Source organism: Mesoplodon bidens (genome assembly GCF_964165515.1).
Source record: "Mesoplodon bidens genome assembly, chromosome: X".
In the NCBI taxonomy this organism is placed as follows: domain Eukaryota; kingdom Metazoa; phylum Chordata; class Mammalia; order Artiodactyla; family Ziphiidae; genus Mesoplodon; species Mesoplodon bidens.
Genome location: NC_138163.1, coordinates 80,953,778 through 80,979,833, shown reverse-complemented (window position 1 = coordinate 80,979,833; position 26,056 = coordinate 80,953,778). Strand labels below are relative to the sequence as shown.

The 26,056-nt window shown below is 50.0% G+C and overlaps 2 protein-coding genes across 2 annotated transcripts; both read right to left on the bottom strand.

Moving 5' to 3' along the window:
• Positions 1–4,650: 4,650 nt before the first annotated feature.
• Positions 4,651–8,589, bottom strand: LOC308609363 (uncharacterized protein CXorf49 homolog; the record flags this gene model as incomplete). The annotated part of the gene is made up of 3 exons (XM_081223041.1): positions 4,651–4,698; positions 4,797–6,123; positions 8,492–8,589. 3 exons carry the CDS (start codon positions 8,587–8,589, stop codon positions 4,651–4,653), a joined length of 1,473 nt encoding a protein of 490 aa, XP_081079167.1.
• Positions 8,590–21,572: 12,983 nt separating this feature from the next.
• On the bottom strand, positions 21,573–25,510 carry LOC308609362 (uncharacterized protein CXorf49 homolog; the record flags this gene model as incomplete). Its single annotated transcript, XM_081223040.1, has 3 exons — positions 21,573–21,620; positions 21,719–23,048; positions 25,413–25,510. 3 exons carry the CDS (start codon positions 25,508–25,510, stop codon positions 21,573–21,575), a joined length of 1,476 nt encoding a protein of 491 aa, XP_081079166.1.
• Positions 25,511–26,056: the final 546 nt, after the last annotated feature.

Genomic DNA, 26,056 nt, shown 5'->3' with positions numbered 1-26,056 from the left:
TGCATCTTCCCCTAGGGCGTGGTGGCAGTCACTGCCTGGGTGGGAAACAGGTCTGGAGTTGAAGGGGCTAGAGCCAGAATAAGGTGTGAGCTGGGGCTGCTTCTCTGCTCAATGGCCCTCACTGCCCTTTCAGGTGTGGGTTTGGGACCTGAGGGGCCAGAGTTAAGAGCCCTGAGGAAGTTGGGTTTCTCCCAGGTGTGATGGCAGTCTCCACATTGGTCTGGGATATAGCCGGGTCCTGAGGGCTTGGGGCAGTATTTCTCTTCTGGTTTCACTTTTCCCCCAGTGTGCACACTGTGGTTAGAGGCTAGAGGGAATGGGCTCTGAGCCAGAGGGCTTCAGGCCGGAAGGGATGGTGCCATACCACTGAGCTGGTCCCATACCCTCCATAGTGTGCACAGGGAAGCGAGTTCCTGTGATGGTGGTCTCCAGCCTGTACTTAGCTTCACACTCTCCAGAGTGTCTGCAGGGACACAAGACCTGGAATGACTGTCTCTACAGGTTAGAGGCAGGTCGAAAGTCTACGCTGGCTCTGTTTCCTCAAAGTGCACACACACTCATTGGTAATGGCCTCAGCTCAGTGGGGAGCAGTGCCGAAGCAAGAGGGGCTAGAACATAAGCCTGGTACAGGCTGGACTGGGGGGGGGCACTGGGTACATCCTAGGAATCCAGCCAGAAGCCTGGGCACCAATCAAGCCCACCATCTCCAGGGAGGGGTTTGAGTGGATTAAATCCCACGAATGTCCTTTTCTGACCCTGAGGTCTGTGACTGCCCCATCCCACATGTGGTCTGTCCACCTGAGCTCATGCCATGGACTCTGGGAGCGAGTCACTGTGAGAATATGGGGGAAGGGTGGACTCAAGTGCTCCCCATTGTCCAGGCGCAGTCACTCCTTACTTCCCATCCTCACTGCGCCCACCCTGCCCCTGTCCCAGGTAGCTCATGTTGGGTGGTCACATATATGGGTCCCCTGATTCTAAGATGAGCTACTCTGAGGAGCCACTCTTCCCAATCTCATTCCATCCACACCCACAGTAGCTGTCAGACATCATAGGATCACAGAGTAGGATCGAGAGCCTCCTCCAGCGAATCCAACATTTCGAGCATCCCGACACCCTGTCGTGGGGTTTGGTGACTTCTGCATCCTCCCCCGCCTATGCTTTGGGAATTTAACGACAACCCTTGAACACAACAGATCCGACCCTTGCTTTTGCTCATTCAATGACTTACAGAACCTGGACTAGCCTCTACTCTCTTTACTCCCTGAATCACATCTTTCTCCCTCAAGGGAGATTATCCCTGATTACTTTTATTCACACACAGGGACACACAGTCACCAACCTTGAATCTCCTATTTACCATCATACCCCCTTTTGTGTAGTAAAATACCGGTCTTTTGGGAAGGGTGCCAGGCAGAATCGCCTCACTCAAACACAGATCTGTCCCTCTGAGTCTCAGGCTAGTACAGCCCTGGGTCCCGGCTGAGGGAAGGAAGTGCTCCCCAACCTCCAGTGAGGGGGAAATTGAACATGGAGCTCAGAGTCAATCTCGTGTGTCCTAAAGAGGCAGTCTGGGAGATTGAGCTGGGACACAGAAATATAATTTCCAGGAAAATGTGTCATGGGGCTGGTGGAAGAGTATTTGACAGGGACCATGCAAGAACACAGACCTACTAACCACACTTGCCATAGAACCTGACGGGCCAATATCCACTCAAGGGTATAGAGACGACCAGGCTGGAGGAGGGTGGTCAGCTGGTGAGGGCAGGGAGGATGTGAATGCTTCCAGAGTGGAGCTCTGGAAGGGGGTCATGAGTTCCTGCTGATGGGGAGGGTGAATGGCAGAGATGAATGGGAACCACCAGACCCCAAAGGAGGAGGGTGGTTTGGAGAGAATTAGAAGAGGGCCTTCGGGGGCAAGGGAGGACGTGTCAATGTGGCCAGGGAGAGCACACAGACGACCCAGACCTGGGGCAGTCCGCTGACTTGACTGCAGGGATGGTAGCAGAGGCTGGTCCAGAGTCCCCACCACAGGATGCGACAGATACTGTTCTGGAAAAGGCTCTGACGTGGAGCAGTGCCCCGCCCCGGCCCCCTAACCCTACCCCTACCCCTCCAGAGAGAAGGCAGAACACATAATATGAGAGGTACTTTTTTTGGAAACTGCTGTGAAACTGGGGAGGGGGCAAAACAAGGGTAGAGGAAGCCCTAGCTGAGGCAGAACAGGAGGGAACGAGCTTGGCCACAGCTCCCGGGCTCCAAAGGTACCAGCTGCCCCTCCTGCAGGAAGACGATGGGCTCAACCTGTAAAACAGCAGAGTCAGGGAAGAGCCTCAAGCCAGGGCCAGCCCCCAGCCCTGCTCAACAGCCAGGACTGTGGGAAGGGGTACGGTGTGTGTAACACTCACTTCAAAGTTTCAGGATCGTGAGAGCCATGTCCTTCATGGTGTCTGCAACAGGGACAGGCATTAGTAGGCACTCCAGAGAGAGGGATATGGAAGCCCGTCCCCTATCCCCGTGAGGAACCGCGTAGCCCTGAAAGCTGAAACCCCCTCCAGACCCGATGCAAAGAGCTCTGGACCAGATCACTCCCCACCACCGGAATTGAATGTGGAACTGGTTCCTCAAGGGAAACAAAGTGTGCCAGCAGCTCTGATGCTGTGGGCCGTGCCACAACCAGTCAGATCCCGTCACACACACAAACAAACAATCCAACAAGAACCTTAGAAGCCACACCAAGCAGCAGTTCAAGGGAAAATCAACGAGGCATCTCTCAAAGTCCTATCAGAAGGAGATTCCCTAGGACTGGTCTGGTTGGCAAAGTGTGCATGCAGTCCAGACAGTACTTTGCTACTTGTACACACGCCCAGTTGTACATGCACAGCTGGCTCCAGGGCCAGGCCTGCTAGGTTCTCCTCGCCACAGGGATGTTGGTCCCTGCGAGGCCGACTGCACCTGCAGCCCACCCCCACCCCAGGTGCCCACCCGGGTTCTGAACTAAGACACCGCTCTCCGTCCCTGGTTCCTCATACCAAGTTTCTTCTTAAGGTTGTCTACTTCTCTCTGTAGCACGAGACACTAGGCCAGCAGACACAGGAGGAAGAGAAATGATTAGTATAATCTGGCCTCCTCTCTCCTCCACCTTCTCCTCTCCACTGGGCCCTGCACCCCAAAGCCGGGTGGCTAGAATGGCAAGCGCTCCTCAGTGGAAAGCAGGTGGGCTCCCTCCATGGGGTACGTGATGGGGGCAGGGGAGGGGTGGCCCCACACATGTCAGCTGAACTTGGACCCAGATCCCAGCCTCGAGTTTGGGCCTGCATTTCCAGGAGCCAGAGGAAGCATTACCCAAAGACAGCCCGGCATTCCCAGTGGCTGCTGCGGCATTTCCGGTCTTGGGGGATGGTCCAGTGGCTCCCAGTCACCTGAGAGGGAAAGGACACACAATCCAGCTTCGCAGGCTCCCAGTGAGGTGGAAAGGGCCAAGTGGGGTCTACGGTGAGGTGAGGCGGCACCACCCTCTGCTGGCGACCAGCTGCCCCTGCTCTGCCCAGAAGCCCGAACCTTCTCTCTGGGGCTGCCTCCGCTGTTACCCGGGGGCAGCCATTTCCCCATTGCATTGTGGTCCCCAAGCTATGTGCCTCTGGATTCGCCCCTCCCAGAGCTGCAGCCACAGCCAGCACGTGGGAGAGCAATGTGGGCGAAAAGGACTTAACAGAAAAGGCTGTTCCCCTGTAAATCTACACCCGGAGGAGCTGTGTGTGGCACTGCCACCGATCAGCCCTGCCGCACAAACCCCCCACACAGGATGATGTGGCTCAAGGCCAGCCCTGCCAGCACCCCGTCTCCTGTGGGAGAAGCTGCCTGAGAGAACGGCTGTGCCCCCAACAGAGACAGAGCCAGAGGTTTCTGCCCTCCACCCCTCTCCCCTCCCCTCCTATCAAACCCACGACACTCACCTGAGGGGGCAGGCCCCCCGGGCATGACTTCTCCCTGGTTCAGGGCCAAGGGCTCTGAGTTTCTTGGATCTTGGGGGCCTCTGGTGTCGACCTCGCCACTGCTGGCTTTTCCACGATGCATGCGTGGATAAGATGTCCCTGGCCTGTGAGCTGGCAGCTGAAACAAAAATTTTTCACCGATTTGGACTAAGGAAGTCTGTCTGTGTGTGTGTTTGTGTGTGTGTGTGTGTGTGTGTGTGTGTGTGTGTGTGTGTGTGTGTGAGAGAGAGAGAGAGAGAGAGAGAGAGAGAGAGAGAGAGAGAGAGTGTTGTGTGATTTGGGCCGGGGTGAGGCAGGGAATTGGGAAGGGAATTGAAAGGCTGATCTCATTAGCACTTTCTCCCTCCGTCAGCCCCAGGCCAGCAGGCAGAGGTGATCTAGGGACAACAGTGGGGCACTGAGTAAGCCCAGGGCCCCTGCAAGGAAGGTCTGGGGAACACCTAGGAGATAGGATTCAGGAAGCTGGTGAGTCTAAATACTGAGGCTTTTCGGGGAAGCTTTTAAGGGATCCCCCGACCCAATTCAGCTACCAACCCTCCCTTCCATCCCAGCCCCAGTCTCTCAGAGGACGCTGGAAACAGGCCAAGGGTGGAGAACCAGGCCCAGCACACCCGAAGTGCTACCTTACTGTTTGTCCCTAGTAAAAGGAGCCCGATCAGGCATCATAATGACCCAGTGACCGAGGGGCACCCAATGACGACCCCTGAGGGGTGGACAGAGGCAGCATGGGTGAAGACGTGTGCTCTGGGTGCGGTGGGGGCGGGGAAGAGTGGGGAGAGAGGAGGAGCCTGGCCTACTCACTTGGCCCTTTGGGGCTGGGTCTCTATTTGGGTCCTTATCTTCTCCCGCCACAGCCTCAGACTCCCTTGTCCACGTGACCACGGATTTCTTCCCAGCGCTGGTGTGCTTGGCCTGTTTGGTTCCGGAAGGGCCCAAGGTATACCTCTTGGATCTCCCAAGCAGCGGAATACCAGAGACTGGGGGGAAGGTGGCCGGTTCCAGCGGAGGTGCCCAGATTCGCTGCCCCCAGGAAGGGAAGTTTTTCCCCAGGGCAAGTGTGAAGGCTCCCCCGAGGGATTTCTTCTCCTGGGTCCCCTTCTTCCTAGGAGTGACCTGCAGCAGGCCACCTGCCGTAGCAGCAGCAGCAGCAGCTCCCGGGGAGCTGGGCTTGCTGCTCCCGTCCCCCCAGAGCACGCTCTGCATTTTCTTAGGGGAAGAGATGCCCTGCTCTCCCACGCCCTGCCTTTCCACAACCGAAGAGAGTCCTCGCAGAGCCGAGGACAGGGAGGAGCCTGTCACGTGAAGGAAATTCTCCCTGACTTGGAAATTCGAGTGACTGGGAGTGTCCCCGGGATCCTCGGGTCTGCTGGGCTCGGCCTGGCCTCCTCCTCCGGGGTAAGTACTCACCGTCATCAGCTCTGTGTCACTGAACTCATCTGAGGACTCGGAGTCGGATAGCAGCAGGCCCAGGGCTTCCGCGGAGAAGCGCTGGCAATCCGCAGCCACGTTCAACCTACGCTTAGTGGCTCTCTTAGGCTCCCCCCAGGCCCGACCCGCTTCGGACCCATCGAGGTGGAAAGGGTCGGCCAGAGCCGGCGGCGCTTCCCCACAGCTCTGGGCGGTCGCTCCTGGACCGCCGGGACCCGCCTCGAGGCCGGCGGACACTTCCAAAGAGGCGCAGGGCTCCGCCAACGGGTATCTGCAGAAGCCCAGCGTGTCCCAGTCGTACAGCTGCTGCGTGGTGCCCGCCGCAGACTCCTCGGCCAGGTCAAGGAGGTCCCTCATGTCATCAGCCGGGGAGCCAGGTCGGCCTTCACGGCCACACAGCACCGGACCTCCCGCTTCTAGCATCTCCCACTCTGACTGGAAGCTCTTGGGATCCGGGCAGCTGCTCCCGCCCCCGCCGCTCGGCGGCTTCCTGGGCTCGGGGCCGCGGTCGGGTCCCCGCGGAACTGCGCGGCCGGCTGGGCGGACGCCGGCCCGCTCCCCGCCCCCTGGGCCGAAACCCGTTCCCCACACAGACACCTCATCTGGGGAGCTCATGTCGCGACCCAGGCGGCCGCGGAACCGGGGCGACTGTTGATGGCCCGAGTCGCGGTCGCGGTCACGGCGGACGAGGCGGGCGGCGCTCAGACGGCAGCGTCAACCACCTCAGGCGCTGCACGAGCTCGTCTCAAACGAAACGACGCGCCACTTTCAGCGCGCCTCTCACGCCTGCGACGCGGCCTCCTCATTGGTCCGGCCCCCGCCAACCAGCGGGCGCCTTGTTCGCCTGTCCCCTCGAGGCCTAACCAATGGGGTCGAGGGCCTCTGCTTTGCCCTCAAGCCCGTGGGCGGTCCGAGCAGTTGGCTGCTGAAGGGGATGGTGGGAGTGCTTCCCTCTGTCAAGACTCTCGGCCCGCCTCCTCCTGTCCCGCCTCCCCTTTCCGGTTAGAGTCACAGCTCTGAGCCTCCGTTTCCCATCTATACAGGGGGTCGGGGAGTGAGGGCGCCGGGCTCCAGGGGTGGTGAGGATGAAATGTCAAGATGGAGGCACTGGATGCCTAGCACGCGCCAAAAGCATTTGCCAGCCTCCCTTCCACCGCAAGCCTTACGACCCAACAGGAGAATGGGCACAGGAGTCCCGCAGTCAGTGATCAGGGGTCGGCCAGAGAGCAAAGGGATCGTATTTTCGTTCTGTAAGGTCTCTGTCTCAACTGCTCCATCAAATGTGGCTCAGCAAACGTCATTGGCAGGCAGGTTTGGCGGACAGACTGGGGTTGGCGGACAGATTGGGGTTGGCCTCGCTCCATCAGCCCTTCCCCCTCTCTGAGGCAAATTCAAAGAAGAAGAAATCGCAGTGGCCAGTTACACCCCAAAAGATGCTCGCCACCGCTGATCCTGGAGATGTGAACTAAAACCACGAATCGGGTTTCACACACTAGGTTGACAACCTTCAAAGAGCTTAACCATTCCGAGGGTGGGAGAGGTGAGGAGCAAACCCCTGTGGCGGTGGTGCAAGAGACCCATTTGGGAGGTAATTTGGCAGAATCCATTGAAAGCAACTTAGTGCCAGCACGGACTCTGTGCCTGGCACTCTTCTAAGCGCTGGGCATAAATAGTAATGCATCAGCGTGACACTCCTAGAACTATAGTACCAACTATTACTGGCCTCTTACCGGTGAGCAAACAGGCACTGAGAGGTTCAGCCACTGGCCCAAGGTCATTCGGCTCGTGGGGATCAGCGGCAGGATTGAAACCAATCAATCTGACTCCAGAGTCCTTGCTTTGAGCCGAAGACCTTAAAAAGGAAGAAAAAAAAATAGGTATTTCCTCTATGTTCCGGCAAGTCCGCTGCCTGGTACTTCTTCCGGAGACACGCTGGTACCTGTAGTGTACAGGAGCCCATGCACAAGGGTGTTGGTGATGGGAAAAACTGGGAGCACTCCAAATTCCCATCAGTAAGGAAATGGATGAATGCAACGTGGCTTAGCATCCAGTAGCATAAAGCGTGGCAGTCCAACGGAATGCATCAGGCCATTCTCACAGCTTTCGAAAGCACCTGCCTGACTTCAAACTGCAAGTTGCAGAACGATGGCTTTGGATTCACATTTGTAAGTTAAATCACTTGCGTGCGTGGGCACACACACACACACCAGTCAATCCTATGTAATATATGAGAATTTAGTATATGTAGAAGTATGTTTTAAACTTTTTATGTATGCACATCCAAGGCCTACCAGTTGTGATGGCGGTCGGTGTGGATAGCCAGGTGTCTCTCAATTTTTCTTGGAACTGTCAGTTCTCAGCTTCCCTGAGCTGAGCAGTACTGATGTCTGGGGAGTGGTGCCTCCCTTGGTTTCTCTATGGCCCATGGGTGTTAGAATTTCCCTTGTCTGCCACCCAACTCCTGCTCTGACACCCCTCCATTCCTCCCATACCTTCCTTCTGCTCCTTCCCGTTCATACTCCTCTGTCTTCAGTCACCTCTCTCTCCTGCATCCTGCTCTGGCTGACCTCCTGGAGAGTCCTGGCGTGTCTGAACCGCTGTTGCCTGTGGAACTCAAAGGCCCAGTTTTCTGGGCCTGAGTTTCTGCACCTGAGAAGCTGGCCATGCTGGAGAAGTTACAGAGCAGGGGAGACTGGGTGCACTGTAAATCTGCAATCCTCCTCCTCGAGCCTGCCCCCGATGGTGCCTGCCTGTTTGTGGATACCGCCCTCTTCCACTTCTCCCAGTGACTTTTTAAGGCATGGTGTGCTATTTCAAATATGTTAAAATGGATAAGGAAGGATATAGCAAAATCTCCTGCATCCACCAGCATCCTATGAAACATTACCAGTGGATCCAGTGGAAGCCTCCATCTTCCCTCTCACCATTTCCATTCCCTTCCTCCCTCCCCCATAGAGGGACTCCCGGAACTTCTCACCTTCTCCACTCTCTTTGTCCCTGTGGCTCTCCTACCTCCTCTTCCCATACATCCCATACGTCTCCAATGATGTCACTAATCTCTGCTTTACCCCGTTATGCTCACCAGGATCCAATACTGGCTTTGATGTACTCTCTTGGCCCGGGGTGGGAGCCAGTGGCAGAGGTTCCTTTTGGCCTTCCCCACCATGATAGCTCTTACTCCACAGACCAATGACCCAACGTGTAGGTCATTGCTCCAACTGCCAAGTGTATCACTTAGAATTATCAGCTTGGGGACTGGAGAAATGACCACTATGTTTGTCCAGGGACCCAGTCAGCTCACCGTGAACTGATCTCTATCCCCAACTCCTTTTACTGCCAGAACCTCATAAGCCCCACTCTAATGGGGCCCCATCATGACACTTTGGGCTTCCGGGATCAGTGTCAGCTCAGAAACTGTGTCCAGTAGTCCTAGATATGTCTGTGTCCGGTGCCAGTGTGCAGTCGCCCAAGCATCTAAGAAAAGTGCTATGAACATTTGCATACAGATTTTTTGTGAATATAAGTTTTCATTTCTCTTGGGTAAATATCTAGGAGTTAACTTGCTGGATTGAATCGTTAGTGTATTTTTAACTGTTTCCAGAGAGTCTATACCATTTTTTGCATTCTCACCAGCAATGCAGGAGAGTTCTAGCTGTTCCTCAGTCTGTCTAGCACTTGGTATTGTCTGTATTTTGTTTTTATTTCAGCCATGTTTATAGCTATGTTGTCGTATTTCATTCTGGCTTTAGTTATGTCCCTAATGACTAATGAGGTGAAACATCTTCTCAGTAGCTTACTGACCATCCAGTAAGCACAATGTCAGTTCGATTTTTTTTTTTGCTCATTGTTTATTGTGTTGTTTGATTTCTCATTACTGAATATCGAATGTTCTTTATCTCTTTCGGATACAAGTTTTTTATCATGTGTGCTTTGCAAATATTGTTTCCCAGTCTGTGGCTTATGCTTTCAAAAACAAAGAAACAGAGAAAACCCAAATAACACAATTTAAAAATGGACAAAGGAATTGATTAGATATTTCTCCAAAGAAGACACATAAATGGCCTACAGGTATATGAAAAATGCTCAACATCACTAGTCAACAGGGAAATGCAATTCAAAACCACAATGAGTTATCACCTCACAACTGCTAACATGGCCAGTATTAAAAAAAAAACAACTCAAAATAGCAAGTGTTGGCAAGGTAGTGAAGAAAATGAATTCCTTGTGCATTGCTGGTGGGAGTGTAAAATTGTGCACCCGCCATGGAAAACAGTATGGAAGTTTCTAAAAAAATAAAAATAGAACTCCCATATGATCCAGCATTCTCACTTCCGTATATTTACATTTACATTACAAAATAATTGAAATCAGGATCTTGCATAGATTATTGCACTCCCATGTTCACTGTACCACTATTCACAATAGCCAAGGGGTGAGGACAACCTAAATATCTATCAACAGGTGAATAGATAAAAGGTGGTATATATAATGTATACATATAACCGAATATTATTCAGCCTTTAAAAAGAAGGAAATCTTGCTATATGCTGTAGTATGGATGAACTTTGAGGATATTATACTAAGTGAAGCAAGCCACTCACAAAGGACAAATACAGCATGTTTCCACTTATATGGGGTACCTAAAGTAGTCAAACTCTTAGAAGCAGAAAGTAGAATCCTGGTTGCCAAAGGTTTGGGTGAGGGGGAAACGGGGAGTTGTTGTTCCATGAGTATAGATTTGCAGTCATGCAAGATGAAGAATTCCGGAGATCTGATTGCAACAATGTTCATATAGTTAACCACACTGTACACTAAAAAATTGTTAATAAGGTAGGTTTCCTAGTCTGTGTTTTTGCAATAAAAATGAATTAAGAAATAAAATGCCTTATTCAATGGCTTTTCGTATATTCACAGTTGTGCATCTGTCACAATCAATTTTAGGATATTTTTGTTAGCCCAAGAAGACGCCTTGTATCCCTTACCCAACACCCCGAACCCCCCAACCCACCCCCAGCCCTATAGGCAAGTAATAAACTACTTTCTGTCTCTATGATTTGCCTATTTAGGAAATTTTGTATAAATGGAATCACACAATATATAGTACATGTTGTCTGGCTTCTTTCACTTAATGTAATGTTTTCGAGGTTCACCCATGTTGTAGCATGTATCAGTACTTCAGTTATTTGTATTGCCAAATAATATTCCATGGTATGGGTATACCACATTCTATTTATACATTCATCAGTTTATGGGCATTTGGGTTGTGTTTAGTTTGGGAATGTTATGGATAATATTCCCAAACTCAATGCTGTTAAGCATATTCATATACATTTTGAGTTCATGAGTTTTTGTGTGAACATATGTTTTCAGTTCTCTTCGGTAGATCCCTAGGAATGGACATTCTGGATCATATGGTAACTCTATGTTTAACTTTTTAAGAAAACACCAGAATATTTTCCAAAAAGATTCAACTATTTTACATTATCACCAGAAGTGTATGAGGATTCAAATTTCTCCAAATCCAAATATTTGTTATTATCTGTATTTTGGATTATAGCCATCCTATTGTTTTGGCAACATGGTATCTCATTATGGTTTTGATTTATATTTCCCTACTGACTAGTGGCTGTGAACATCCTTTCATATGCTTATTAACCATTTCTATACCTTCTTTGGTTAAATGTCTATACAAATCTTTTACCCAATTTTTTAATGGGGTCATTTTCTTATTTATTTATTATTCTTATTCTTTATTCTGCATACAAGTTCTTTGTTAGATCTGTGACTTTCAAATATTTTCTCCCAGTCTGTACCTTGTCTTTTCATTTTCTGAATAGTGCCTTCTGAAGCATAAATGTTTTAAATTTTGACGAAGTCCAATTTATCAAGTTTTTCTTTTGTGGATCATGCTTTTGGTGTTGTATCTAAGAAATCATCGCCTAGCTCATGCGTACAAATATTTTTCTCCTAGGGTTTCTTTTAACAGATTTATAGTTGTAGGTTTTACTTTTAAGTCTCTGGTCCATTTTGCATTAAGTTTTGTGTGTGCTGTGAAGTAAGGCTCGAAGTTTGTAGTTTTGCATGATATCCAGTTGTGCCAGCACCATATGTTGAAAAGACTATCCTTTCCCCATTGAATTGAAAATCATTGACCATAAATATAAGGAGAGTTCGTTATTTCTAACCTCTCGATTCTGTTCCAGTGATCTATCTCTATGTCGGTATCACACTAACTTGATTACCTTTATTTTTATCGTAAGTTTTGAAATCAGAAGGTGGAATCTTCCAAGTTTGTTCTTTTTTGAAGTAGTTTTGGATATTCTGTTTTGTTTTGTTTTTCATTTCCATATGAATTTTCTGGATCAGCCTGTGAGTTTCTACAAAGAAAGCCTGCTGAAATTTCGATAGAGATTGAATTGAATCTATATGTCAGTTTGGGGAGAATTACCATATAAATATTGAGTCTTACAACCATGAACATGCAATGCCTTTCCATTTATTTAGATCATCTTTAATTTCTCTCAACAAACATCAATTTGTGTTTCTCAGTGCATAAGTATTACATTTGGTTTGTTAAATATATGCCTAAGCATTTAATTCTTTTTGATGCTATTGTAGCTAGAATTAAGTGTTCCTTGATTTCATTTTTGGATTATTTGCTACATGTATATAGCAATAAAATTTGTTTTATGTATTACTCTTGTATTCTGTGATCTGTTGAACTTCTTTATTAGTTCTACCGTTAGATCCGTTTTTGTGGATTCCTTAGGATTGTCTGCATATGAAATCATGTCATCTGAGAATAAAAAAAGACTCCCTTTTTATTTCCTATCTGGATGACTTTTAGTTCTTCTTCTTCCCTGTTTGAACTGGCTCAAACTTCCAGTGCAATAATGAATAAAAGTAGTGAGCATGTCTTTGTTGCTGACTTTAGGGAAAAGGTATGCAGTCTTTCACTACTGAATATGATGTTAGCTGTAGGTTTTTCATAGATATCCTTTATGATGCTGAAGAAATTTCTTTCTATTCCTAGTTTTTTTAAATTGTTTTTATCATGAAAGGTGGTGGAATTTTGTCACATGCTCTTTCTGTGTCAGTTAATATGATAATGTTTCAGTGCTTTCTTCTTTTAAAATAGTGTGTTACATAAATTGATTTTTAGATGTTAAACCAACCTTGTATTTCTAGAATAAATCCCACTTGGTTATGGTATATAATCCTTTTTATATGTTTCTGAATTCCGTTTGTTAATATTTTCTTGAGGGTTATTTCATCTATATTCATGAGAAAGATTGGTATGCAATTTTCTTTATTTTGGATGTCTTTGTGTGTTTTGGGCATCAGGGTAATTGTGCTGGTCTCAGCCAATCGACAGTGATACTGTCAGCTAGAAATACCTGGAGGCACTTACCTGTACTCCAAGGCGAGCCCCCACAGATATTTCCCCTTTCAGAACCAATGTTGTGGTTGAACTAGCCCTTGTGGTTCTTATTATAATTGCAAGAGGCACCTCAGCAATAACCTTTAGGAGACTTTGTAAGGACGAAGTTTATTACTCATAAGTCATGGAGGGTACATGGCATGCCTTGGACCACACAGAAAGGTTGTGGGTGGAGAAAGAGAGCTGGGACCTGGGGTTATGTATGTATCGGGGTCAAGAGTGAGGGGCCTAGGGTTTCTCAGATTCACTCTTTATCGATGAACTTAACACAGAATGGGAATTAAAGCACAAGAAGGGAAAAACAAGCAGCCAAAGGGTCAGTTATCTAAGTCAATCAGAGATCTCTAAAACAAAGGAAACTTCAGGGGTGTGGTGGCCTGGCTCTTTACCTAGTCGTGTAGCTGGCAATTTGTTCTTTTTGATATAGCTGTCTTTGAAGTGGTGCCTCAGCAATCAAAAGCTTAATGTCAGGCACTTGCATTACAATTAAGAAAAAAAAAACTGTCAGAGGCTCACACTACAGTAATATTGGCCTACTAGAGCTATTTTGAAAGTATTCATTCCTCTTCTATTTTCTGGAAGAATTTCTGGAGTGTTGCTATTATTTCCATCTGAAATGTTTGATAGCATTCAGCAGTGATGCCATCTGGACAGGAGCATCATTGTGGGAATATTTTTAATTATTAATTTAATTGATTGTCTATTATTGAGTCTGTTTTGAAGTTTGTGTCTCTCTACAAATGTTTTCATTGCATATATGTGTCTAATTTGTTGGTATAAAATTTTTCATACTATTTTCTTATGTTTTTTTAAATTCAATAGGCTCAATGGTGATGTCTCCCTTTTCAACCCTGATTTTAGTGATTCCTTAGGAATCTTTTTTTTTTTCTTGGTCTGTCTGCCTAAGGTTTGTGATTTGTTATCTTTTTAAAAAACCATCTTTTGGTTTCATTGTGTTGTCCAAAAAAATTAATCAAGAGTCAATCGAAGAAAAATGGAAATTTTTATTTGAGCCAACCTGAGGACTATAACCTGGGAGACAATCTTCAGAAAACTCTGAGGACTGTTCCACCCATTGGAGGTAAAACCGTGATATAAGTTTTTGAGACAAAGTAGCATATTAATAGTTTACATAGTCCAACAAGGCGAGTAGTGGGTATTAATGAGGCATTACAGGATTGAGAAAGGAAAGTTACCTCTTAAGGAGTTACCTCGCTGATTCCAGGAGGAAATTTCTTTTTCTTCTCTTTTTCTTTCTTTCTTTCTTTCTTTCTTTCTTTCTTTCTTTCTTTCTTTCTTTCTTTCTTTTCTTTTCTTTTTTTTGGTGTGTGGGCATTCCTGTATCTTTTAAGGGGATCTAGTTAATGTATAATGTGATGCACAAATCACACTAAAGGGGAGGGTGTAGTGGCTCAAATGGGCAGAGAGAGAATTTTATGTTTAAAATGTTTCTTGTCCTGCCTGAAAATAATTTTATTTCAGTAATTCCACTTTTGATCATTAATCTTTCAATAGAAAGCATTAGGTGATCAAGTATTTGGTCCCTAAATGCTAGGGTGGTTCTTTACGTGCCTTGGGTCCATCATGTCCCTCGATGCTGGGTCCTAATAGCCCGGTTCTTTCTTTCCTTTTAGGGGGTGGTACTAGTAAGATGTCTGGCAAGGACTAACGGCCAATTCCAAGTTGTCCAATAGGACTTGCACCAATTTTACCTTGCATGTGCATTGTGCATGTCCATTATTTTATAGAGAACTATAGATGTGATCAATAGTTTCCAGTTGTTTAGATATCATTATCTTAGTAGGAGCAGGTGATACACAGTGCAAAAAACAAGAAACTAAAACTTTATAAGTTACACAAACTGTAATCAAAGTTGGAAATAGGAGCAACAATATCATTAGTAAAGATTTAAGCCAATATCCTCTTGAACCATACCATTTTCCTAGCATTTCCCTTAAACTGGGAAGATGATCATTCAGAGTGGAAATCCAATTTTTCATACGCATCATAAGCGGGGGTTGCATTAGAAGACTCATCAGGTATAAAAACAAAACGTTCACTATGTATTACAGCATAAGCTCCCCCTTGGGAAGCTGTTAGAATATTGAGGGCCATGCAATTCTGTAGGACTGCTTTTCTCATCATGGAAATTTCTGAACTGAGCAAACACACGGCTTGGTTACTATCATTTAAGGCTTGCTGGGTGAATTTTGTTAAAGCCTCTATATGAGTAATGATATCTTCTATTCCAAGTGTGGGAATAAATATTGCAGCCAAATAATCATACCATTGGAAAACTGACTGAACCCAACATGCCCACATTGAAAGCAGGATGACAGCGCCTGTTTTCAAGGCTACCTGTAGGTGACATTGAGCCTAAAGGAAACCAATTGTACACCTTCCTAACCAATCTGGGGAGATCCAAGGTCATAAATTTGTTGTATAAACCTATTGGGTCCTGTTAGAAGCTATCCCACAACTTTAACCTCTAGTGAAAACTGTCTTTCAGACATTGAAACATACACCCAAAGGTTATCAAATATTAGGTAGGATTCATTTGGGATTTAAAAACATTTACTAATGTGTATCTGAGGCCATCGTTCTGCAACTTGCAGTTTGAAGTCAGGAGGATGCTTTCTTCTTTTAGTGTCTCTCTTGTGGTTTGATGATTTTCTTCAGTGTTATGTTTGTGTTCCTTTCTCTCTAGTTTTGGTAGATCTATAGTAGGTCTTTGATTTATGGTTACCATGGAGTTCATTTATGTTGACCTATAACTATTTGATTGCAACCGATAGTCATATATGTTCAAACACATTCTGAAAGCTCTACATTTTTTACTCACCTCCCAGCATTTTGTGTTTTTGATGTCATATTTCACATCTCCATGTCTATCATTTAACTGTTTATTGTAGTTACAGTTGATTTTACAATTTTTGTCTTTTAACCTTTGTACTAGCTTATTTAACTGGTAAATACCCAGCCTTTATGATATAATTGCTTCACCAGTATATTTTCCCCGTCCTTTAATTTCTTATTTCCTGTTGTAGCCAGTGTTTTTTTTTTTTTTTTTACTTCAAGAAGACCTTTTAACCCTTCTTGTAAGGTTGGTTTAGTATTGATGAACTCTTTTAATTTTTGCTTGTCTGAGAAGCCTTTATCTCTCCTTCAATTCTGAATGATAACCTTGTTGGGTAAAGTATCCTAGGTTGTAGGGTTTTCCCTCTCAGCACTTTAAATCTTATCATGCCACTCCCTTCTGACATGCAAAGTTTATGCAGAAAAATTAGCTGATAGGCTTATGGGACTTCCCTTGTATGTGACTCTTGTTTTGCTCTTGCTACCTTTAGAATTCTCTCTTTAACTTTTGCCCTTTTAATTATATGTCTTGATGTGGATGTGTATGGGTTCATTTTGTTTGGGACTCTCTGTGCTTCCTCTGTGTTTCTTTCTTCAGATTAGGGAAGTTTCCAGCCATAATTTCATCAAATACATTTTCAACCCCTTTCTCTCTCTCTTCTCCTCTGGGACCCCTATAATGCAAATGTGAGTATGCTTGATGTTGTCCCACAGCTCCCTTAAATTATTCTCATTAAAAAAATTGTTTTTTGCACTTATGATTGAGTGATTTCCATTATTCTACTTTCCAGACTGCTTATGTGTTCTTCTCTGTCACCTAATCTGCTGTTAATTCCCTCTAGTGTATTTGTAATTTCAGTTATTATATTCGGCTCTGACTTGTCCTTTTTATATTTTCTAGTTCTTTGTTAAAAATTCTCACTGTTCATCTATTCTTTGCCCCAGTTCAGTTAGCATTCATATTACTACTGCTATGAACTCTTCATCAGTTAAATTATTTATCAGTTTCCTTAGGGTTTTTTTCAGCATTTTTTCTTGTCTTTAATTTGAAACATGTTCCCCTGTCTACTCATCTTTTTAAAACTTTCTCTGTCTCTATGAAATTAGGTGAGACAGTTATCTATCCCAGTCTTGAGGGTGTGTTCTTGTGTGGGACCATCCCTGTTCAGTCTGCACGTGCCCAGTGGCTCTGGAGGGAGAGCTAGATATGAAGTGAGCATGGGCTGCATCTTCCCCTAGGGCGTGGTGGCAGTCACTGCCTGGGTGGGAAACAGGTCTGGAGTTGAAGGGGCTAGAGCCAGAATAAGGTGTGAGCTGGGGCTGCTTCTCTGCTCAATGGCCCTCACTGCCCTTTCAGGTGTGGGTTTGGGACCTGAGGGGCCAGAGTTAAGAGCCCTGAGGAAGTTGGGTTTCTCCCAGGTGTGATGGCAGTCTCCACATTGGTCTGGGATATAGCCGGGTCCTGAGGGCTTGGGGCAGTATTTCTCTTCTGGTTTCACTTTTCCCCCAGTGTGCACACTGTGGTTAGAGGCTAGAGGGAATGGGCTCTGAGCCAGAGGGCTTCAGGCCGGAAGGGATGGTGCCATACCACTGAGCTGGTCCCATACCCTCCATAGTGTGCACAGGGAAGCGAGTTCCTGTGATGGTGGTCTCCAGCCTGTACTTAGCTTCACACTCTCCAGAGTGTCTGCAGGGACACAAGACCTGGAATGACTGTCTCTACAGGTTAGAGGCAGGTCGAAAGTCTACGCTGGCTCTGTTTCCTCAAAGTGCACACACACTCATTGGTAATGGCCTCAGCTCAGTGGGGAGCAGTGCCGAAGCAAGAGGGGCTAGAACATAAGCCTGGTACAGGCTGGACTGGGGGGGGGCACTGGGTACATCCTAGGAATCCAGCCAGAAGCCTGGGCACCAATCAAGCCCACCATCTCCAGGGAGGGGTTTGAGTGGATTAAATCCCACGAATGTCCTTTTCTGACCCTGAGGTCTGTGACTGCCCCATCCCACATGTGGTCTGTCCACCTGAGCTCATGCCATGGACTCTGGGAGCGAGTCACTGTGAGAATATGGGGGAAGGGTGGACTCAAGTGCTCCCCATTGTCCAGGCGCAGTCACTCCTTACTTCCCATCCTCACTGCGCCCACCCTGCCCCTGTCCCGGGTAGCTCATGTTGGGTGGTCACATATATGGGTCCCCTGATTCTAAGATGAGCTACTCTGAGGAGCCACTCTTCCCAATCTCATTCCATCCACACCCACAGTAGCTGTCAGACATCATAGGATCACAGAGTAGGATCGAGAGCCTCCTCCAGCGAATCCAACATTTCGAGCATCCCGACACCCTGTCGTGGGGTTTGGTGACTTCTGCATCCTCCCCCGCCTATGCTTTGGGAATTTAACGACAACCCTTGAACACAACAGATCCGACCCGTGCTTTTGCTCATTCAATGCCTTACAGAACCTGGACTAGCCTCTACTCTCTTTACTCCCTGAATCACATCTTTCTCCCTCAAGGGAGATTATCCCTGATTACTTTTATTCACACACAGGGACACACAGTCACCAACCTTGAATGTCCTATCTACCATCATACCCCCGTTTGTGTAGTAAAACACCGGTCGTTTGGGAAGGGTGCCAGGCAGAATCGCCGCACTCCAACACAGATCTGTCCCTCTGAGTCTCAGGCTAGTACAGCCCTGGGTCCCGGCTGAGGGAAGGAAGTGCTCCCCAACCTCCAGTGAGGGGGAAATTGAACATGGAGCTCAGAGTCAATCTCGTGTGTCCTAAAGAGGCAGTCTGGGAGATTGAGCTGGGACACAGAAATATAATTTCCAGGAAAATGTGTCATGGGGCTGGTGGAAGAGTATTTGACAGGGACCATGCAAGAACACAGACCTACTAACCACACTTGCCATAGAACCTGACGGGCCAATTTCCACTCAAGGGTATAGAGACGACCAGGCTGGAGGAGGGTGGTCAGCTGGTGAGGGCAGGGAGGATGTGAATGCTTCCAGAGTGGAGCTCTGGAAGGGGGTCATGAGTTCCTGCTGATGGGGAGGGTGAATGGCAGAGATGAATGGGAACCACCAGACCCCAAAGGAGGAGGGTGGTTTGGAGAGAATTAGAAGAGGGCCTTCGGGGGCAAGGGAGGACGTGTCAATGTGGCCAGGGAGAGCACACAGACGACCCAGACCTGGGGCAGTCCGCTGACTTGACTGCAGGGATGGTAGCAGAGGCTGGTCCAGAGTCCCCACCACAGGATGCGACAGATACTGTTCTGGAAAAGGCTCTGACGTGGAGCAGTGCCCCGCCCCGGCCCCCTAACCCTACCCCTACCCCTCCAGAGAGAAGGCAGAACACATAATATGAGAGGTACTTTTTTTGGAAACTGCTGTGAAACTGGGGAGGGGGCAAAACAAGGGTAGAGGAAGCCCTAGCTGAGGCAGAACAGGAGGGAACGAGCTTGGCCACAGCTCCCGGGCTCCAAAGGTACCAGCTGCCCCTCCTGAAGGAAGACGATGGGCTCAACCTGTAAAACAGCAGAGTCAGGGAAGAGCCTCAAGCCAGGGCCGGCCCCCAGCCCTGCTCAACAGCCAGGACTGTGGGAAGGGGTACGGTGTGTGTAACACTCACTTCAAAGTTTCAGGATCTTGAGAGCCATGTCCTTCATGGTGTCTGCAACAGGGACAGGCATTAGTAGGCACTCCAGAGAGAGGGATATGGAAGCCCGTCCCCTATCCCCGTGAGGAACCGCGTAGCCCTGAAAGCTGAAAACCTCTCCAGACCCGATGCAGAGAGCTCTGGACCAGATCACTCCCCACCACCGGAATTGAATGTGGAACTGGTTCCTCAAGGGAAACAAAGTGTGCCAGCAGCTCTGATGCTGTGGGCCGTGCCACAACCAGTCAGATCCCGTCACACACACAAACAAACAATCCAACAAGAACCTTAGAAGCCACACCAAGCAGCAGTTCAAGGGAAAATCAACGAGGCATCTCTCAAAGTCCTATCAGAAGGAGATTCCCTAGGACTGGTCTGGTTGGCAAAGTGTGCATGCAGTCCAGACAGTACTTTGCTACTTGTACACACGCCCAGTTGTACATGCACAGCTGGCTCCAGGGCCAGGCCTGCTAGGTTCTCCTCGCCACAGGGATGTTGGTCCCTGCGAGGCCGACTGCACCTGCAGCCCACCCCCACCCCAGGTGCCCACCCGGGTTCTGAACTAAGACACCGCTCTCCGTCCCTGGTTCCTCATACCAAGTTTCTTCTTAAGGTTGTCTACTTCTCTCTGTAGCACGAGACACTAGGCCAGCAGACACAGGAGGAAGAGAAATGATTAGTATAATCTGGCCTCCTCTCTCCTCCACCTTCTCCTCTCCACTGGGCCCTGCACCCCAAAGCCGGGTGGCTAGAATGGCAAGCGCTCCTCAGTGGAAAGCAGGTGGGCTCCCTCCATGGGGTACGTGATGGGGGCAGGGGAGGGGTGGCCCCACACATGTCAGCTGAACTTGGACCCAGATCCCAGCCTCGAGTTTGGGCCTGCATTTCCAGGAGCCAGAGGAAGCATTACCCAAAGACAGCCCGGCATTCCCAGTGGCTGCTGCGGCATTTCCGGTCTTGGGGGATGGTCCAGTGGCTCCCAGTCACCTGAGAGGGAAAGGACACACAATCCAGCTTCGCAGGCTCCCAGTGAGGTGGAAAGGGCCAAGTGGGGTCTACGGTGAGGTGAGGCGGCACCACCCTCTGCTGGCGACCAGCCGCCCCTGCTCTGCCCAGAAGCCCGAACCTTCTCTCTGGGGCTGCCTCCGCTGTTACCCGGGGGCAGCCATTTCCCCATTGCATTGTGGTGCCCAAGCTATGTGCCTCTGGATTCGCCCCTCCCAGAGCTGCAGCCACAGCCAGCACGTGGGAGAGCAATGTGGGCGAAAAGGACTTAACAGAAAAGGCTGTTCCCCTGTAAATCTACACCCGGAGGAGCTGTGTGTGGCACTGCCACCGATCAGCCCTGCCGCACAAACCCCCCACACAGGATGATGTGGCTCAAGGCCAGCCCTGCCAGCACCCCGTCTCCTGTGGGAGAAGCTGCCTGAGAGAACGGCTGTGCCCCCAACAGAGACAGAGCCAGAGGTTTCTGCCCTCCACCCCTCTCCCATCCCCTCCTATCAAACCCACGACACTCACCTGAGGGGGCAGGCCCCCCGGGCATGACTTCTCCCTGGTTCAGGGCCAAGGGCTCTGAGTTTCTTGGATCTTGGGGGCCTCTGGTGTCGACCTCGCCACTGCTGGCTTTTCCACGATGCATGCGTGGATAAGATGTCCCTGGCCTGTGAGCTGGCAGCTGAAACAAAAATTTTTCACCGATTTGGACTAAGGAAGTCTGTCTGTGTGTGTGTTTGTGTGTGTGTGTGTGTGTGTGTGTGTGTGAGAGAGAGAGAGAGAGAGAGAGAGAGAGAGAGAGAGAGAGTGTTGTGTGATTTGGGCCGGGGTGAGGCAGGGAATTGGGAAGGGAATTGAAAGGCTGATCTCATTAGCACTTTCTCCCTCCGTCAGCCCCAGGCCAGCAGGCAGAGGTGATCTAGGGACAACAGTGGGGCACTGAGTAAGCCCAGGGCCCCTGCAAGGAAGGTCTGGGGAACACCTAGGAGATAGGATTCAGGAAGCTGGTGAGTCTAAATACTGAGGCTTTTCGGGGAAGCTTTTAAGGGATCCCCCGACCCAATTCAGCTACCAACCCTCCCTTCCATCCCAGCCCCAGTCTCTCAGAGGACGCTGGAAACAGGCCAAGGGTGGAGAACCAGGCCCAGCACACCCGAAGTGCTACCTTACTGTTTGTCCCTAGTAAAAGGAGCCCGATCAGGCATCATAATGACTCAGTGACCGAGGGGCACCCAATGACGACCCCTGAGGGGTGGACAGAGGCAGCATGGGTGAAGACGTGTGCTCTGGGTGCGGTGGGGGCGGGGAAGAGTGGGGAGAGAGGAGGAGCCTGGCCTACTCACTTGGCCCTTTGGGGCTGGGTCTCTATTTGGGTCCTTATCTTCTCCCGCCACAGCCTCAGACTCCCTTGTCCACGTGACCACGGATTTCTTCCCAGCGCTGGTGTGCTTGGCCTGTTTGGTTCCAGAAGAGCCCAAGGTATACCTCTTGGATCTCCCAAGCAGCGGAATACCAGAGACTGGGGGGAAGGTTGCCGGTTCCAGCGGAGGTGCCCAGATTCGCTGCCCCCAGGAAGGGAAGTTTTTCCCCAGGGCAAGTGTGGAGGCTCCCCCGAGGGATTTCTTCTCCTGGGTCCCCTTCTTCCTAGGAGTGACCTGCAGCAGGCCACCTGCCGTAGCAGCAGCAGCAGCAGCAGCTCCCGGGGAGCTGGGCTTGCTGCTCCCGTCCCCCCAGAGCACGCTCTGCATTTTCTTAGGGGAAGAGATGCCCTGCTCTCCCACGCCCTGCCTTTCCACAACCGAAGAGAGTCCTCGCAGAGCCGAGGACAGGGAAGAGCCTGTCACGTGAAGGAAATTCTCCCTGACTTGGAAATTCGAGTGACTGGGAGTGTCCCCGGGATCCTCGGATCTGCTGGGCTCGGCCTGGCCTCCTCCTCTGGGGTAAGTACTCACCGTCATCAGCTCTGTGTCACTGAACTCATCTGAGGACTCGGAGTCGGATAGCAGCAGGCCCAGGGCTTCCGCGGAGAAGCGCTGGCAATCCGCAGCCACGTTCAACCTACGCTTAGTGGCTCTCTTAGGCTCCCCGCAGGCCCGACCCGCTTCGGACCCACCGAGGTGGAGAGGGCCGGCCAGAGCCGGCGGCGCTTCCCCACAGCTCTGGGCGGTCGCTCCTGGACCGCCGGGACCCGCCTCGAGGCCGGCGGACACTTCCAAAGAGGCGCAGGGCTCCGCCAACGGGTATCTGCAGAAGCCCAGCATGTCCCAGTCGTACAGCTGCTGCGTGGTGCCCGCTGCAGACTCCTCGGCCAGGTCAAGGAGGTCCCTCATGTCATCAGCCGGGGAGCCAGGTCGGCCTTCACGGCCACACAGCACCGGACCTCCCGCTTCTAGCATCTCCCACTCTGACTGGAAGCTCTTGGGATCCGGGCAGCCGCTCCCGTCCCCGCCGCTCGGCGGCTTCCTGGGCTCGGGGCCGCGGTCGGGTCCCCGCGGAACTGCGCGGCCGGCCGGGCGGACGCCGGCCCGCTCCCCGCCCCCTGGGCCGAAACCCGTTCCCCACACAGACACCTCATCTGGGGAGCTCATGTCGCGACCCAGGCGGCCGCGGAACCGGGGCGACTGTTGATGGCCCGAGTCGCGGTCGCGGTCACGGCGGACGAGGCGGGCGGCGCTCAGACGGCAGCGTCAACCACCTCAGGCGCTGCACGAGCTCGTCTCAAACGAAACGACGCGCCACTTTCAGCGCGCCTCCCACGCCCGCGACGCGGCCTCCTCATTGGTCCGGCCCCCGCCAACCAGCGGGCGCCTTGTTCGCCTGTCCCCTCGAGGCCTAACCAATGGGGTCGAGGGCCTCTGCTTTGCCCTCAAGCCCGTGGGCGGTCCGAGCAGTTGGCTGCTGAAGGGGATGGGGGGAGTGCTTCCCTCTGTCAAGACTCTCGGCCCGCCTCCTCCTGTCCCGCCTCCCCTTTCCGGTTAGAGTCACTGCTCTGAGCCTCCGTTTCCCATCTATACAGGGGGTCGGGGAGTGAGGGCGCCGGGCTCCAGGGGTGGTGAGGATGAAATGTCAAGATGGAGGCACTGGATGCCTAGCACGCGCCAAAAGCATTTGCCAGCCTCCCTTCCACCGCAAGCCTTACGACCCAACAGGAGAATGGAGTCCCGCAGTCAGTGATCAGGGGTCGGCCAGAGAGCAAAGGGATCGTATTTTCGTTCTGTAAGGTCTCTGTCTCAACTGCTCCATCAAATGTGGCTCAGCAAACGTCATTGGCAGGCAGGTTTGGCGGACAGACTGGGGTTGGCGGACAGATTGGGGTTGGCCTCGCTCCATCAGCCCTTCCCCCTCTCTGAGGCAAATTCAAAGAAGAAGAAATCGCAGTGGCCAGTTACACCCCAAAAGATGCTCGCCACCGCTGATCCTGGAGATGTGAACTAAAACCACGAATCGGGTTTCACACACTAGGTTGACAACCTTCAAAGAGCTTAACCATTCCGAGGGTGGGAGAGGTGAGGAGCAAACCCCTGTGGCGGTGGTGCAAGAGACCCATTTGGGAGGTAATTTGGCAGAATCCATTGAAAGCAACTTAGTGCCAGCACGGACTCTGTGCCTGGCACTCTTCTAAGCGCTGGGCATAAATAGTAATGCATCAGCGTGACACTCCTAGAACTATAGTACCAACTATTACTGGCCTCTTACCGGTGAGCAAACAGGCACTGAGAGGTTCAGCCACTGGCCCAAGGTCATTCGGCTCGTGGGGATCAGCGGCAGGATTGAAACCAATCAATCTGACTCCAGAGTCCTTGCTTTGAGCCGAAGACCTTAAAAAGGAAGAAAAAAAAATAGGTATTTCCTCTATGTTCCGGCAAGTCCGCTGCCTGGTACTTCTTCCGGAGACACGCTGGTACCTGTAGTGTACAGGAGCCCATGCACAAGGGTGTTGGTGATGGGAAAAACTGGGAGCACTCCAAATTCCCATCAGTAAGGAAATGGATGAATGCAACGTGGCTTAGCATCCAGTAGCATAAAGCGTGGCAGTCCAACGGAATGCATCAGGCCATTCTCACAGCTTTCGAAAGCACCTGCCTGACTTCAAACTGCAAGTTGCAGAACGATGGCTTTGGATTCACATTTGTAAGTTAAATCACTTGCGTGCGTGGGCACACACACACACCAGTCAATCCTACGTAATATATGAGAATTCATTTAAGTATATGTACAAGTATGTTTTAAAGTTTTGAAGGACGCACAACCAAGGCCTACCAGTTGTGATGGCAGTCGGTGTGGATAGCCAGGTGTCTCTCAATTTTTCTTGGAACTGTCAGTTCTCAGCTTCCCTGAGCTGAGCAGTACTGATGTCTGGGGAGTGGTGCCTCCCTTGGTTTCTCTATGGCCCATGGGTGTTAGAATTTCCCTTGTCTGCCACCCAACTCCTGCTCTGACACCCCTCCATTCCTCCCATACCTTCCTTCTGCTCCTTCCCGTTCATACTCCTCTGTCTTCAGTCACCTCTCTCTCCTGCATCCTGCTCTGGCTGACCTCCTGGAGAGTCCTGGCGTGTCTGAACCGCTGTTGCCTGTGGAACTCAAAGGCCCAGTTTTCTGGGCCTCAGTTTCTGCACCTGAGAAGCTGGCCATGCTGGAGAAGTTACAGAGCAGGGGAGACTGGGTGCACTGTAAATCTGCAATCCTCCTCCTCGAGCCTGCCCCCGATGGTGCCTGCCTGTTTGTGGATACCGCCCTCTTCCACTTCTCCCAGTGACTTTTTAAGGCATGGTGTGCTATTTCAAATATGTTAAAATGGATAAGGAAGGATATAGCAAAATCTCCTGCATCCACCAGCATCCTATGAAACATTACCAGTGGATCCAGTGGAAGCCTCCATCTTCCCTCTCACCATTTCCATTCCCTTCCTCCCTCCCCCATAGAGGGACTCCCGGAACTTCTCACCTTCTCCACTCTCTTCGTCCCTGTGGCTCTCCTACCTCCTCTTCCCATACATCCCATACGTCTCCAATGATGTCACTAATCTCTGCTTTACCCCGTTATGCTCACCAGGATCCAATACTGGCTTTGATGTACTCTCTTGGCCCGGGGTGGGAGCCAGTGGCAGAGGTTCCTTTTGGCCTTCCCCACCATGATAGCTCTTACTCCACAGACCAATGACCCAACGTGTAGGTCATTGCTCCAACTGCCAAGTGTATCACTTAGAATTATCAGCTTGGGGACTGGAGAAATGACCACTATGTTTGTCCAGGGACCCAGTCAGCTCACCGTGAACTGATCTCTATCCCCAACTCCTTTTACTGCCAGAACCTCATAAGCCCCACTCTAATGGGGCCCCATCATGACACTTTGGGCTTCCGGGATCAGTGTCAGCTCAGAAACAGTGTCCAGTAGTCCTAGATATGTCTGTGTCCGGTGCCAGTGTGCAGTCGCCCAAGCATCTAAGAAAAGTGCTGTGAACATTTGCATACAGATTTTTTGTGAATATAAGTTTTCATTTCTCTTGGGTAAATATCTAGGAGTTAACTTGCTGGATTGAATCGTTAGTGTATTTTTAACTGTTTCCAGAGAGTCTATACCATTTTTTGCATTCTCACCAGCAATGCAGGAGAGTTCTAGCTGTTCCTCAGTCTGTCTAGCACTTGGTATTGTCTGTATTTTGTTTTTATTTCAGCCATG